At 45.7% G+C, this 15353-nt stretch overlaps 1 protein-coding gene across 1 annotated transcript in view; it reads right to left on the reverse strand.

Moving 5' to 3' along the window:
• Positions 1-656: 656 nt before the first annotated feature.
• LOC139373206 (secretory phospholipase A2 receptor-like) overlaps positions 657-15353 on the reverse strand; it is a 26086-nt gene continuing 11389 nt past the window's right edge. The window contains exons 10-28 of the mRNA XM_071113415.1: positions 13700-13812; positions 13403-13575; positions 12078-12286; positions 11700-11845; positions 11069-11289; positions 10570-10605; positions 10240-10400; positions 9567-9631; positions 9344-9447; positions 9089-9225; positions 8031-8288; positions 7711-7855; positions 7136-7371; positions 4300-4477; positions 4038-4172; positions 3494-3616; positions 2972-3148; positions 2642-2677; positions 657-2489 (exon numbers count right to left, since the gene is read on the reverse strand). Of these exons, the coding sequence (XP_070969516.1) occupies positions 2272-2489; positions 2642-2677; positions 2972-3148; positions 3494-3616; positions 4038-4172; positions 4300-4477; positions 7136-7371; positions 7711-7855; positions 8031-8288; positions 9089-9225; positions 9344-9447; positions 9567-9631; positions 10240-10400; positions 10570-10605; positions 11069-11289; positions 11700-11845; positions 12078-12286; positions 13403-13575; positions 13700-13812 (2871 nt within the window). The 3' untranslated portion in view covers positions 657-2271. The remainder of the gene's footprint in view (positions 2490-2641; positions 2678-2971; positions 3149-3493; positions 3617-4037; positions 4173-4299; positions 4478-7135; positions 7372-7710; positions 7856-8030; positions 8289-9088; positions 9226-9343; positions 9448-9566; positions 9632-10239; positions 10401-10569; positions 10606-11068; positions 11290-11699; positions 11846-12077; positions 12287-13402; positions 13576-13699; positions 13813-15353) is intronic.

Genomic DNA, 15353 nt, shown 5'->3' on the forward strand with positions numbered 1-15353 from the left:
CCACTCCCAGTCCGCGAACTGAAAATAACCACTGAATTGATGTTATTTTGCAATATAATACACGATTCACAGTACGTGTGTATTATGCTGAGTCAACGACAAAAGACACTGATAAACAAAGAAAAGTATGTTGATGCTGCATCTCCGACTATCATAAACCACTGTCAATTCTCTCAAAGACAAGCAAATAAGAACAGCAATGAAAATCATGCAGTGAATCATCTCAACCATGAAGCCTGCATTCTCAGCCAACAACAACCGTCAGGCCAGTCCGTAGATGCCATTGCCAGACAAAATAATTTCTCCCAAATGGTACCCTATTCCCTATATAGTGCACTACATTTGACCAGAGCCCTATATGTCCTCTTCAAAAGTAGTGCACTAAATAGGGAATAGGATGCCATTTGGAACCTAAAGAGAGACCCACGAGTCCATCCTACTCACTTCTCCCTCATCCACATGATGTCACCCCTGCCCTAGTCCCTCACCACACAGCATCTCAATGCAAATAACAAATTTCAAAGCAAATATGGTAGAAATAAACAGGATAAAGACAATATTCAGATACCACCCCCACAGTGCACTGCAGACCATCTCAATGCAGATGACTCATTTCAAAGCCAACGTGGTATAGCAAGACACAGTTCAGATACAACTTGGATACAGCTTCATTTTATTTACACTGAAGGCACATAGCATGTGTTACGAACATTATCAATACAAAATAACAAAAGACAGTAAACATTTTCAAGCATCCGTGTTATCCTCTTTCATGTATTTCTTTCCACACAACAGAAAAACCTACATCAACATATTTCATATCTAATAACTCTGTGTACCCAATATAGAACAACTACAACAGGTAACACAGCAAAGACTGTATCTCATAATAAACAATCCACACATAAGTCTACTTAGAATACTGGATTAATTCTCAAAGAGCTACCATTTACATAACAGCACTTTGTTAACATCATTTTTGTTTCGTCAATAAAAGTTTCTTTGCTCCTACATTTTGACAGATGTGTGGACCAAATGAACAAAATGGAAGTGACGGACAAATCATTTTCTCGTAACGATAAATAATAAAACATAAATAAATGCCTGCATTTTTCTCTTAACTTTTTCGTCCCTTCCTCTTACGAATATCATGTATGTACTTATAAGCCACTTAAGAAATACTGTGAGGGTGCGAGCGTGTGTTCTGTGTGTAGGAAAATACGCAACAGGAATGCACATAAACAAACAAAAAAAACTCTAAACTAAAACATCATCTTTCCGTATTGCATTAATGGAGTTTTGTGCAATAAAGTGCTGACAAAGAAACACCGTACTTTAATGACACTTTTTGATTTCAAAAACACAACTTGAAATTGATTTGGGGTCTTATTTCTGTTCATAAAAAAAATACATAGATGACTTCAGAATGCATTGCAAAAGTATGACTTTGTCTTTGCTGTAAAGAACAACTGAATCGCGGCCATTGTTATCTTAAACAAGAATAAAATCGTTTTGGGTCCTGTACACGGCATTACAGAAAACTAAGTCTTCACTGTGTGAAGGACTTGTACTCACAAATACAGTGGGCACCAGCGTTAGTGGGAGCAGTTGGCATTGTACCATAATAACGAAACAGCAAGTTTACAGTGCAAAGAATATCTATCGACTTTCAAACGGATACATTAGAATGACAGCACCTTTCAAAGTACTTGGGATAACGGCACTAATCCTTTGCAGACAAAACTTACTTCACATGAAGATGCACTCCCTCACTCTCAGCCACACGATTGGTTCCTAATTCATCAACTACTTGTATAAAGCACAGGAGGTTGGTGGCATCTGAATTGGGGAGAACGGGCTCCTTTGTAATGACCGGAGTTGAATGATATTAAATAAATCAAACGCGTGGTTTCCAGATGTCTGATGCCATTCCATTTGCTCATTTCCTGTCATTATTACGAGCAGTTCTCCCCTCAGCCGCCTCCTGTGAGATTCAAGTGGATAAAGCTAATTGGGCTCTGACATTATTCTCTACGTTCCCTTGCTGTGGTCCATTTCAGACTCCACAGAGACATACCAATGTTCACAGTCATACAGAGAGTTCGGCCCATTCCCATGCTTTACCCAACTTTCGAGAACACCACCATTTTGCTGTCTCCAATAAGTCCTATAGTGCATCTGAAAAAGGCACCGTATTCCCTATAGAGTGCACTACTTTTGACCAAAGCCGTGCACCTATATAGGGGAACGAGGGCCATTTCGGACACAGCCCTATTCTCCAGAGTGAGCTTCCAGATCTGCGATGAGAACATTTCCATCGGAGTCTGTGGCCTGGGAACTAGTATGTCTGTAGTACGCGTTTCCCAGGGACGGCAGTCTGCGGAAGCGCGTCACGTTCCTCTTGTAGACGAACCAGAGCGCCGCCACCAGCACGGCGAAGATCAGCATGGCCACCAGGATCGCGGCTGGGACGACACCGTGGTGCAACCCTGGAAGAGACACAGAGGGGTGAGTTTACTGGACATGGAAGGCTCTGTTAGTCATGGTAGAGGCTGCTCCCAAGATACCTTGAGATGCCAAATTATTAGAATGCAAATGAGAAAAACAGCATAACTGTTAATAGCCTCAATTAAATACCTACCATTTAGTGGCGCCACTTCTACCTCCGGGATCATATCTGCAAAGAAGGCGATCTGTTTAACTTGACTGATCTATAGAATACATACATGTACACTGTACAAACGCATAACACAAAGTCATAATGGCAGTTGGAGGCTAGTGAGAGGCTACACTTACACAGGTAGCCCAATTCTGATATTTATTTCAAATATTGGCAAAAAGATCTGATTTGATTGGTCAAAATACCAATTATTGGCAAATGATCTGATTTGATTGGTCAAAAGACAAATCAGTGGCAAAAGATCAGACTTGGGCTGCCTGTGTAAATGCAGCCAAAATGTCTCTACTCCACCTGAGTTAGTTTTGCAGACAAAGCCCAGTCTGTCAGTGCACTGAGAGAGGAGCCACATCCCATCAGACACCCTGGTGGACACACAGGTGTCTGCTGTCAGCAGGCTGGGGTCTGGGGCCCTGAAGTTCCAGTTGGAGTAGTCCACAGAAGAACCATCGAGCCATGCCATGGAGCCCGCTAAATCGGACCAGACAAACACGTTTAATAAAGAAGTTGTGAATTGGTTCATTCAACCCCTCTCCTTCCACCCTACAATTCTGCCCCAGGTCATTGCTGTTTTTCCCCCCCGGTGCTTCTATCAACTCACCAGCTAAAACACTAAGTCAATAAATAGTATCAAAATACTACTTGAAAAATGTTGAAATTCATTATGTTACTAACCCTATTAAGCTGTGTCTTATCCCAGTTCTGTCCGAAGCACTTACATTGCCTGTCTTTTGCCAGCTGTTGGTTTATATGGCACGCCAAAACCAGCAAGCTGCTTATTTTGAAGAGAGGAAACTTGGGGAAGCATGTGCTTACTGTCAGTGTTGAAGAACATCCCCAGCCAGACGGCTTGATGTGGGAAGCCATACGACCACAGCTGCTCCAGGACAAACCTGTTTTCCGTCTCTGTCTGTATGGTCAGGACCTCTGACGTGTTCGCTGGAAGAGGAAAAAACCCACCAAACCTTCATTATTACATGTGTATTACTGAGCATGAAGAAGGCAATTCTCTGTGAATGTTTTGCTCCCTCAGATCTATAGCTACAGTACAGTATTAGCTACTGGAATGGAGCTAATACATGGATCCTATAGGGGGAGCTCTCACCAAACATTATATTATGGACAATCACAACAGGGAGTCATCACAAGGGAATTCCCATTGAGAGAGATCCATTAAATCCTTGATCCATCCTAGCATGAGACCTAATTGGCTCCATGGTGTACTGGACACTTACCACAGTAGGATGAAGTTGCTGAACTAAGGACAGTTTTGCAATTTCCCCTTATGTGCTAAGGTTAGAATTTGGGCAGGGGAAACTGATCCTAAATCTGTACTTGAGGGCAACATCTGTTGCTGTACCTTTGTGTTTGCAGTGCTCTCTGGCCTCCTCCAGGGTCAGTCTCTGGACCACGGGCTCAAAGCTGTAGCAGCTGGCGCCAAACCTCACCCACGTCGATGGACACACAACCTCGTAGGTGGTGAACGCATTACTCTCTATGGGATTTTTTTATTTTTAGAAAAGCAGTATTGTGCATTTGAAACTCTCGAGGATTGACTAACAGCACAGCAAGCTTTAGTAGCCACTGTTTTATAATGTGCTAGGAACCCAGGCTATACTCACTAGGTGGTGGGACATGGCACAGGGCTCCCTGGAGCGGCATCTCACAGTCGGCCCTCCTCCAGCCCCCGGTGACGTCCATGTACACACAGTCCCCCAGGATGAAATCATCATCATCGGCCGCAACCCAGTGAGTGAAGACCGTGTCACTGCCATCAGACCACTGGTAGTTGATCCCATCCTGTAGGGACGTACAGTCACAGGCAGGGACGAGCTGACACACACTCTCAGGGCGAGCCTACGTTGCTAAGGCGGGTTGCTAAGGGAGATGACGGGTTGTAGGTCATGTCATGCAACGGAGCAGAAAGAGTAGAGGGAGGCAGGTTCGGCTTGGGGGAAGTGTGGTGTTTATAGACCAATGTGTCTGGCATTGTGTAGAGCGCTGTGAATCAATTCTCTCCTTTCCTGTCCTCATTCCATATTTCACGAGCAAGACATTCCTTGAGTCTATGGGATCCTTGGATCCACATGTTGTGAGTGGCTTAGAATTCCTCCCAGCCGGGTTTGGTGGTTGAGGAAAACTACTCCCATACCGTGTGAGTGAAGCACAAAAATGCGCCCCAAATGGCACCCCGTTCCCTACATAGTGCACTACATTTGACCAGAGCCCTATCGGTCCTGGACAAAAGTAGTGCACTATAAAGTGAATAGGGTGTCATTTGGAACGCAAAATAGTTATGCATGGGCTGTGGGTCAGGAGGAAAGCTCTGGGTAGCACACTGGACAACTGCAGTGATGGGATAAGTTACCGTTTGATAAATACCTCTGTTTGTCACAGGATATTAGCTGTAAGACATATATTGGTATATAAACACCAAATATACAGCGCGTTCAGAAAGTATTCAGATCCCTTGACTTTGTTAAGGCCTTATTCTAAAATAGATTAAATTGTTTTTTTCCCCCTCATCAATCTACACACAATAAAAAATGGAAATATGACATTTACATAAGCATTCAGACCCTTTCCTCAGTACTTTGATGAAGCACCTTTGGCAGCGATTACAGCCTCGAGTTTTCTTGGGTATGACATTACAAGCTTGGCACACCTGTATTTGGGGAGTTTCTCCCATTCTTTTCTGCAGATCCTCTCAAGCTTTGTCAGGTTGGCTGCACAGGTATTTTCAGGTCTTTCCAGAGATGTTCGATCGGGTCCGGGCTCTGGCTGGGCCAGGACATTCAGAGACTTGTCCCGAAGTCGGTCTTGGCTGTGTGCTTAGGGTCGTTGTCCTATTGGAAGGTGAACCTTCGCCCCACTATGAAGTCCTGAGCGCTCTGGAGCAGGTTTTCATTAAGGATCTCTCTGTACTTTGCTCCGTTTATCTTTCCCTTGATCCTGACTAGTCTCCCAGTCCCTGCCACTGAAAAACATCCTCACAGCATGATGCTGACACCACCATGCTTCATTCAGGTTTTCTCCAGACGTGACGCTTGGCATTCAGGTTAAAGAGTTCAATCTTGATTTCATCAGACCAGAGAATCTTGTTTCTCATGGTCTGAGAGTCCTTTAGGTGCCCTTTGGCAAACTCCAAGCGGGTTTTCATGTGCCTTTTACTAAGGAATGGCTTCCGTCTGGCCACTCTACCATAAATGCCTGATTGGTGCAGTACTGAAGAGATGGTTGTCCTTCCGGAAGGTTCTCCCATCTCCACAGAGGAACTCTGGAACTCTGTCAGAGTGACCATCGGGTTATTGGTCACCTCCCTGACCAAGGCCCTTCTCCCCCAATTGCTCAGTTTGGCCAGGCAAGCTGTAGGAAGAGTCTTGGTGGTTCCAAACTTCTTCCATTTAAGAATGATGGAGGCCACTGTGTTCTTGGGGACCTTCAATTCTGCAGACATTTTTTGGTACCCTTCCTCAGATCTGTCCTTCGACACAATCCTCTCGGAGCTCTACAGACAATTCCTTCAACCTCATGGCTTGATTTGTGCTCTGACATTCCCTGTCAACTGCAGGACCTTATATAGACAGGTGTGTGCCTTTCCAAATCATGTCCAATTAATTGAATGTACCACAGGTGGACTCCAATCAAGTTGTAGAAACATCTCAAGGATGATCAATGGTAACTAGATGCACCTGAGCTCAATTTCGAGTCTCATAGCAAAGGGTCTGAATACTTATGTAAATAAAGTATTTCTGTTTTTTATTTTTAAGAAATGTGCAAAAAAATCAAAAAAACAGTTTTCGCTTTGTCATTATGGGGTATTGTGTGTAGATTGATGAGGAACAATTATTTAATCAATTTTAGAATAAGGCCGTAACATAACAAAATGTGGGAAAAGGGGAGGGGTCTGAATACTTTCCGAATGCACTGTATTCACATAAGAGTTGTAGAAATGTGAATGCGTGTATGTGAATAGAAAGTGCCCAAATGGGACATAGGCAGGCCCACTTTTGATTGATCACATTTGGTGATGATATGGTGCAAGCATGCTGTGAATAGTCACAGAGATGAAATCCCCATGCTTTGAAAGAATAACATGGACTGGAGAGGGAGAGAGCGACAACATCCGAGTAAACAGACTGTCAGATGCACGTGGTCTCAGGCATTTCTGTATTTACAGCATTACTTCATTGCGGCCATGCTGTTTATAGAAGACCTCTAGCTAGTGCTCTTAGTTGTTTCCGTGCCGTGACGTAAATCTACTGCACACATTCCTAACATCATCACAGGTCAATTCATGCCACAGACCAACTTTGACGTGCTTGTTAACGAGCATTATCTACACGCACGCACGCTCACACGCAGACACACACACACACAGACAGACAGACAGACAGACACACACACACACACGGCCCAGGCAGGCAGCAGTGCTCAGCGGTATAGTATAATACGTACGTCTTGACTATACAGTCCAATCCAGTGGGGGAATGCCAATCTATTGACAAGGACAGTAAGGAAAGCCTGGTGGAAGGGGTCGGTAACGCTCACCAGCTCAGACTCAGACTCTAAGCACATATTCAGCGCCTCGTACCAGCTCATGTTGCCACGGGCAACCCTGTATCTGTGGTTCTTGTACTCAATATTGTCAGGGAGAGGGTGAAGGTAAGAGTGGGATGGGGGTTTAGTTGTGTCTGTTGCAGGGAAAGAGAGAGGGAGAGGAAAAGATCAGAGAGATTGTTTCAGGGAGAAGCAAAGGCATGGATTCGACCCAAAATCAACAGAAACACTCATTTCATTGTTCAACAATTCCTGAAGGGGATTTCTCTCAGTGAGCAGACTCAACGGGGTGACATTTTGAGAGCACAAAATGGGAAGCTATAACCAAAAACAACAGTTTCATGAATGAGGTAATACAGACCTGATTGGTTATACGTATATCTCAGTCCTGGGCTCTGAAAATAGGCCCCAATGTGTCTGAATGAGGGGTGAGCGAGTGACACAGAATGCATGAAGACAGAGGGGAGTCCTACCTTGGGGTCTCTGACAGACAAAGCCGTATCCACTTTCTGTGCACCTCTCGTCGAACCACTTCCCTGTCAGGTGGAAGTTGTGGTTGTTGGAGAGCACCGTGCACAGAGGATCGTCCCCGCCCAGGGGCCCGCTCAGCCACTCATCCTGCAGAGGAGGGGCGTCCACACACACACACACACACACACACACACACACACACACACACACACACAGAAAGGTACACAGACACACACAGAAACAACCCCCCCCTAATCAATACACTATACAGAGAACATCACCAAAGCACAAAGACAATATCTGATGTTTCATTTAACCTTACCGTCAGAGGGTTCTTGGGTTCTACAGGGGACCAGTTGGTGTAGCTGACAGGTTTCCCATTGGTCCATTTCATGGTGTCCTCATCCCGTAGACCAATCCAAACGCCCACTGTACTGCCCTGGAGCAGCATGGTGATGTACGCTTGCTCGATCTCGTCTTGGATGGCGACCAGCGTGCCTTGGAAAGAGGAGCAGATAGACTGGGCGTCTCTCCAGCTCTTCCCCTCCTCAGAACTGTTGGGGAGGTGCAGCAGGAGACACTACCAGAAGACACACAAAACAAAGGGTGGAAATCTAGCAAGGTTTTCGTATAGTTCCACCAACTAGATTTTCCTTGTACGAGGTGAAAGAAAAATGACGTATTTAACTGATCTATTTGATATTAATGGTTAACAATTAATATTTAACTAATAGTAGGACATTTCTGTCCTACTAGTGTCTGTGTTTTCATGGGCTCCACTCTAGTTCCCTGCAGCTAATCTGGGCGTATTGTCACTGGAGATGGCTTGAGCTGACAAATGAGTTAATAGACAAGAATGTGTTTTACTAGAGAAAGCTTAGGAGTAGAACAATCCCTCATTGTCTCGATATCACTCTTGCATCTGGGTAACTAAGCCAGGGTGGGGTTAAGACAACAACCCACACGCAGATAACGACAGGATGAACCCAGAGTGGCTTATGATGCTCCTTGGTCTGCATGAGGGGGTGTTGAACCAACCATGACTGAGCATTGTTAGTATATATAGTACAATGCATTTGTGTAAAGGTTAGGTTACTCGGTCCAACACTCAAGGGTGTGGGGTCGAGGCAGCCTCAATATTGCAATAATTAATCCATATTAAATAAAGTTGATTGTTTGAAAAAAAGTCTCTCTCAGTACTGAATGTCCACGACAACGGTCAGGTGGCCAAGAGAAACTGTTATTGGTCACATGCCTAGACTTACCCAGACTTACCTACGAGACCACTCCCAACAATTCAGAGTTAAAAAGGAAGACAAATATTTGCTGAATAAGAAAGGAAATTAGTAACACAATAAAAACATGGGAGATGAGGTGAACCTTGTGTCCGAAGTAGAGCCATCTCTCTGGACAGCCTCCGATGTAGTGAGGCTCTCTGGGAATCTCCACCACGGACACGGTCTGGCGCTTACATACGTGAGCATGGAGGCCGCCACACTCACCCGCCGACCACTGACCTGTTGGTCGCAACACGTCAAAGAGAAGTCAGTCATGGTGTTTTGTGTGTGTGTGTGTGTGTGTGTGTGTGTGTGTGTGTGTGTGTGTGTGTGTGTGTGTGTGTGTGTGTGACCTCACCTGAGATAGAGGACATGGTCACACACTGTTTCTGTTTCACTGGGGCATCATGGGAGCTTCCTTCTGCCCAATTCTGATAATCCACAGCGGACTTATCACTCCAACTGCACACACACACACACACACACACGCTCCTATTACACCCCCCCACACTAAAGAGACAGCATAATCCATTGAGTGTGAGGTCAAATACAGCATTGAATAAACTACAAAAAACACTTACCTGAACTCTTCCCTCACGAGGTCTGTGGACAGCCCTATCCACCAGTCAGTCGACCCCAGAGAGAGCTGAGAGAAGCAAGAGAAGAAAAGGAATGCTTAGCTCACTCATTCAAAGCCTACTACTGTCCTCCTGCATTCTGCCCTCGCTCCAGTGAAGGGTCAGCCATTCAGCCTCTTTCACGCCATGAGAGCCCATTCAACCCCTCTCCTCAGCCTTGGCCTCATTCAGCCCCTCTCCTCAGCCTCATTCAGCCCCTCTCCTCAGCCATGGCCTCATTCAGCCCCTCTCTTTGGTCTTGGCCCCAGCCTCTACTGTTTTATCCACAGCTCTGTCCTTTTTATAGCCTTCAAAAGCCTCTCCACCAGAGGGCCCTTCAGTTTGATCCAAGACGCTGAGCTGTAGTCAAACAAGGCCCTTTATTTTATTCCGAATGTGCGAATGTGTCGGCGTGTGTGTAAGAGAGAGAGTGTGTGAGGTCACTTGTGTGTGAACTGTGAATGTACAGGCGCGTGTGGGATTGAGGGCGCTCGCGTGTGAATGTCTCGGCTGGCGTGTGTGAACTCGTGTCGGCTTGTGTGTGTGTGTGTGTGTGTGTGTGTGTATGTGTGTGTGTGTGTGTGTGTGTGTGTGTGTGTGTGTGTGTGTGTGTGTGTGTGTGTGTGTGTATACAGACCTTCCCCATGCGCTCTCTGATGAATCGGAGCTCCTCTTTAGAGTGGACAGACAGCAAGTGGGCGCCCATCATCATACAGGCCAGGTTAACTCCCTCCCAGGGAAAAGGCTGCTTGGCCAGCAGATACTCTGCTCCTCTGTAGAACACCCAGGGCTCGTTCTCTACAGGACGGAGGAAGGTTACACAGCCCACAATCACACAGTCCCTCTCAGAGTTACAACTGCAATTGATATCACAAATAAGCATGTAAATGAATGCATAATAACTCAATATAATACATCAAAAATGTCAAATATAACAAAATACATCAAAACGAATACATTTACTTACGGTCGCTATACCAGTAGGGTTTGTTCAGCTCCATACCTATCGAGACAAATAAGACAGACATTCTTATTGATAAACCTTTCAAATCTATAAGGATACATCAACAAGCAACTTTGAGATTTCAAACGTTCCATACATGATAAAGGCAGCCCCCCGCACCTCTCTGATTCAGAGGGGTGAAATGCGGAAGACACATTTCAGTTGGATGCGTTCAGACCAGGTATCCCCTTTTCCCTTTACTGTATATACAGGGCCATTGATGTTAGAAGAGGTGAGTCCCCCCCCTTACTATCCCTTACAGAAAAACCACATGGATTCACATGAAATGTACATGTTGTCACGGTAACTTCACACGAGATCACGTGATCACATGAAAACATGTGTTTTTGGAACAGGTCGCGGGTTCACGTGAAATTCGTGTGGTTTTTTTCTGTAAGAGATGTACTGTAGGCAGAAAGGCTTTATATCAATCCAACCCATTAGTTATTATAACAGTGATTACCTCTGGGAACCTTGCAGATCCACTCGTGCTTGGTGTCGCAGGGCTGTGGCAGGAGGGCGTTGGTCAGGTCGCTGTACACGGCACAGCTATGTCGGTCATCCTCCTCGTTCTTATCCTCTACGAAGGAGGACACCACGGGGGTGCCGTCAGACCATTCCCAAGCTCCTGCTGACTGGGGGTCTCTCTTATTCAAGCCCACCCAGAACCAACGACCCTCTGTTCTGAAAAAGAGGAAGAGTAGAGAGAGAGAGAGAGACAGACACAGAGAGAGAGAGACAGACAGAGAGACAGAGACAGCGAGAGAGAGACAGAGAGAGAGAGACAGAGAGACACAGAGAGACAGAGAGACATAGAGAGACAGACACACACAGAGAGAGAGAGAGAGAGAGAGAGAGAGAGAGAGAGAGAGAGAGAGAGCGAGGCAGAGAGACAGAGAGACAGACACACACAGAGAGAGAGAGAGAGAGAGAGAGAGAGAGAGAGAGAGAGAGAGAGAGAGAGAGAGGTACAGGTATTTTAGAAAAGGTACGGGTATTTCCTGAAGAAAATGTGTGTTCTTGATTCCCTGGGACAACACAGTATTATAAAAAGGGAAAAACAGAGGTGTAGGCTATAAAACACACTAACTAACCCATCAAACATGGAGTGGAGGAGTCCTTTGACGAAGACCTGATCCTTGTAGTGGTGGAAGCTGGCCAGCTGAGCTCCTAGAGCCTGGCAGAAGAAGTCAGCGTCTTCCCACGACCGCTTCATCAGGACCTTCTCGCTGTGGAACGCCTGAGGACCACAGTCAACAATGACACTACGTCGCCTTGACTACAGCATCTCCTTTTCTGCGTTGGTTTTCAAGTGACAGCTAATGGGGCAACCTCTACAATTTGGAGAACTCCAGTGATCATGTCATACTCTGGTAGCATAAACATTGCTTTTCACAACAAGTTAATAACTGAGGAAGACACGAGAAATACAGGAAAAGAGATAGGGGAGAAGAGAAGGAAAGGCAGATGACCTTGTAACAGTGGAGCAGGCCGGAGTGTGATTCCCAGCCTGGAGGACAGGGGGCGTAAGCGTCAATATGGACTGTAGGGAACAGGACCTCCTGGTAACCACTGACGCTCTGTTTACACACTGACAAGGCCTTCTGGGATTTGCAGTCCTTCACTTCCCAGTGACCCAAGGCCTGGCCGCCTGTCATAGCCACACAGCCACCTGCACTGACTAGAGAGGAGAAGAGAGAGAGAGAGAGAGAGAGAGAGAGAGAGAGAGAGAGAGAGAGAGAGAGAGAGAGAGAGAGAGAGAGAGAGAGAGAGAGAGAGAGAGCGAGAGAGAGAGAGAGAGAGAGAGAGAAAGAAAGAAAGAAAGAAAGAAAGAAAGAAAGAAAGAAAGAAAGAAAGAAAGAAAGAAAGAAAGAAAGAAAGAAAAGGAGAGAGAGAGAGCGAGAGAGAGACAAAGAAAGAAAGAAAGAGACAAACAAACAAACAAACCAAGAAAGAAAGGAAGAAAGAAAGAGACTGAGCTGTGAGAAACAGATCCACAACGCCAAGCTAAGCAGGCATTGGTGAGAGTGTTAGCACCACGGTATTTTATTAACTAAATGATGGGAATTCTACTTCAAAGTCCTCCTGCCACTTCACCATAGCAACAGCATGATTAATGATGCTCTCGCTCTGAAGGAAGCTGAGATTGTGAAACCTAAATTACACTTCAACTCATTAATCATAGGCAGCATCCCAAATTGTACTCTATTCGGCTTTTCCCTTCACAGTGCACTACTAAATAGGGACTACTACATAGGGAATAAGTTGCCATTTGGGACTAAGCCACAGTGTGAAGTGAAGTGAAGGGGGGGGGGGGGGGCGAATGAAGGACACTAGACAGCCGACACATCCACCTGGGGCTAAACTAACCCACAGCTATGGCTGTCTTTCTGTCTTTCTGTTCTGTCTGTTCTGTCTCAGCCCTATTGCTGTCTAAGTGGAGCTGGTCTGTGTGATGGAGACCACATGCCAGTGGGGAAGAGAGGGAAGACTGTTGACAGTGGAGTGGTCTGGGAGAGCAGAGGTGAATGGAGGAAACACTCAGTCCACTACGACAAAACAGTGGTGTTTACACGGGAGACTATTGTTTATTGACACAGGGTAAGTTGAAGTTTGTCCCTATCCACTGATCCAGGGTCAGATTGGTTTCCTTACCCTACTGATTAGAGAGCCGTTAGAGCCGTTAGTATACATTGCTGGGTAATCTGACCCTGGATCTGTGGTTAAGGGGCAACTTCTACCTGGAACATAGAGTATAGGACTCTACAGCCCACCCCACCACGTCTCCCTTCCCTACCTGGCTGATGCCTGTTCCAGTTTGTATAGAGCAAGGGTAGGGTGGATCCGTTGTGTCCCCCCAGCCAGCTGTACTCTCCTTGGTTACCCTGGTCCTGTAGGGCCGTCCAGTAAAAGACGCTACCGTTGGCCCCCATCTCACTCACCAGGCTGTTCAGAAAGGCCTGCTCAAACCTGCCATGGAGAGAAATCAACAATCATTCATAAGAATGTATTCTTGTCACTATGAAATATGGGAGTTCCCATTTAAGGTGTGCAAGAAATGGTTAAGATGAGAAGTCCAAGTCAGAAATCAGACCTGTTTTCCACTGTGACCAGAGGAGCCTTGCAGTAGTAACCCTTGACAGCGTCTTCATAGCTCTGCTCGTGGCTCGTCACCATGTAGCAAGAGCGGCCCTTCCGCTTCCAGTCCTGTGGGGAAGAGATACAGATGTGGGATCTTAATTTGAGGCAGTTTGCTACAGCAGGAAAATAATCCTGCACAACAGCAGGAAACGTGAATTTTTATGTGGATTGTAATCAAAAGAGATTGTCTGTAGGGGTTGATCCATTTATTTTTTTTGTTACGGCAAGTTAAGTCTGAAATTAAAGTGGAAATGACAAACTTTGCAAACCTTTTTTAACCTCGGATACACTACAAGTTCGCATTTCCTGCCGTGCAGGTACATGCGAGTGATCGAATGAAGATCCTACGCCTGTATCTCAGTTTGATTAAATGAATAAAAAAACAAATGCAAAAACATTATATGCGTGAATGTTTCTACCACAGACACCATGCAGGAGTGAGAGCAGCCAAGACAATGCGCTGAATATACTGGAGGAGATCGACTAGAGGTGGGAGCCAGACTCACACATTACTCCATGTCTATACACACAGACACCTGAAAGGAGTCTGGGCCGGTGGACAAGAATAGCAACAAGCTCAGGAGAGCCGGGCCAAGCTGACTGGATTGGGTTACACTCCAAACATTCTGGCAGTAAGAGCCTGCATAGTTTGGAATTAGCAATAGACGGCAGTGGCTAATACAAGCAAACACACGTGGAGGATTGGGCTTAGGGGAACGGAGGGTGGGGGGTTAGGGCTATGACTGGGCCCATCTGTTAGGACTGGAGGGGGCTTGGGGAGGGGGCTTTGGGAAGTGTCTTAGGGACAGGAAGTAGTAGTGTTTTGACAAGTGTCCTACATTTCACTCCCACCTCCCCATACACACTTGATGACCAATCGCAGCCAACACTTGCCGACACGTGCGTGTAGAAGGAATGAACACCAGTTCCTCCGCAACGAAGGAGATTCTCTCTTTATGTTGTCAAATCCCTTTCCAACTGAGGCCGTTGTCAATGAACACAGCTCGGGTGATTGTGTGAATTTCACAACGTGGCCTGAATATAATCAAATACAGTCTCTGAAAAAAGTCTTTATTCTGTGATGTCCCATTTTTTTAGTGCCTATTGATACTACACCTCCAGGGCGATTTCCTGTCCGTTTTAGGACATGGTGAGCAGGGAAACTGCCCTTATGAGTCAATCTGCTTATGTCCTCGTAAACAGAGGTCACAACACCACATGACAGTCAGACAATACGTCATCTAGCTGTTGAATCAGCTCATTGTACTGAATGCAGAGCAGACTCGCCCTAAGCAGGGATCTGAAGCCAACCAGGCACTTTCGCTGTAATGCTAATGCATGTCTGGATATGTGGAACGCCACTATTCTGACCACACAGCATTCCACGGATCCTCTGTCTGACAAAGGACGTAAGGAATCAACAATGCATGGTGCCATGAAGTTCTTCTGGAAACAGTTGGGTTAGGATTGATAAGAGAGCTATGTTGAATTTCAATTTCACCTTCCATGGATATGGCAGATATGCATTCTTCTGCTCAGGGCTAGGATATCTTGTAGGGTTTCTTATCAGATCATCTATGTGTGTGTGTGTGTGTGTGTGTGTGTGT

The sequence above is a fragment of the Oncorhynchus clarkii genome, chromosome 18 (genome assembly GCF_045791955.1).
Source record: "Oncorhynchus clarkii lewisi isolate Uvic-CL-2024 chromosome 18, UVic_Ocla_1.0, whole genome shotgun sequence".
In the NCBI taxonomy this organism is placed as follows: domain Eukaryota; kingdom Metazoa; phylum Chordata; class Actinopteri; order Salmoniformes; family Salmonidae; genus Oncorhynchus; species Oncorhynchus clarkii.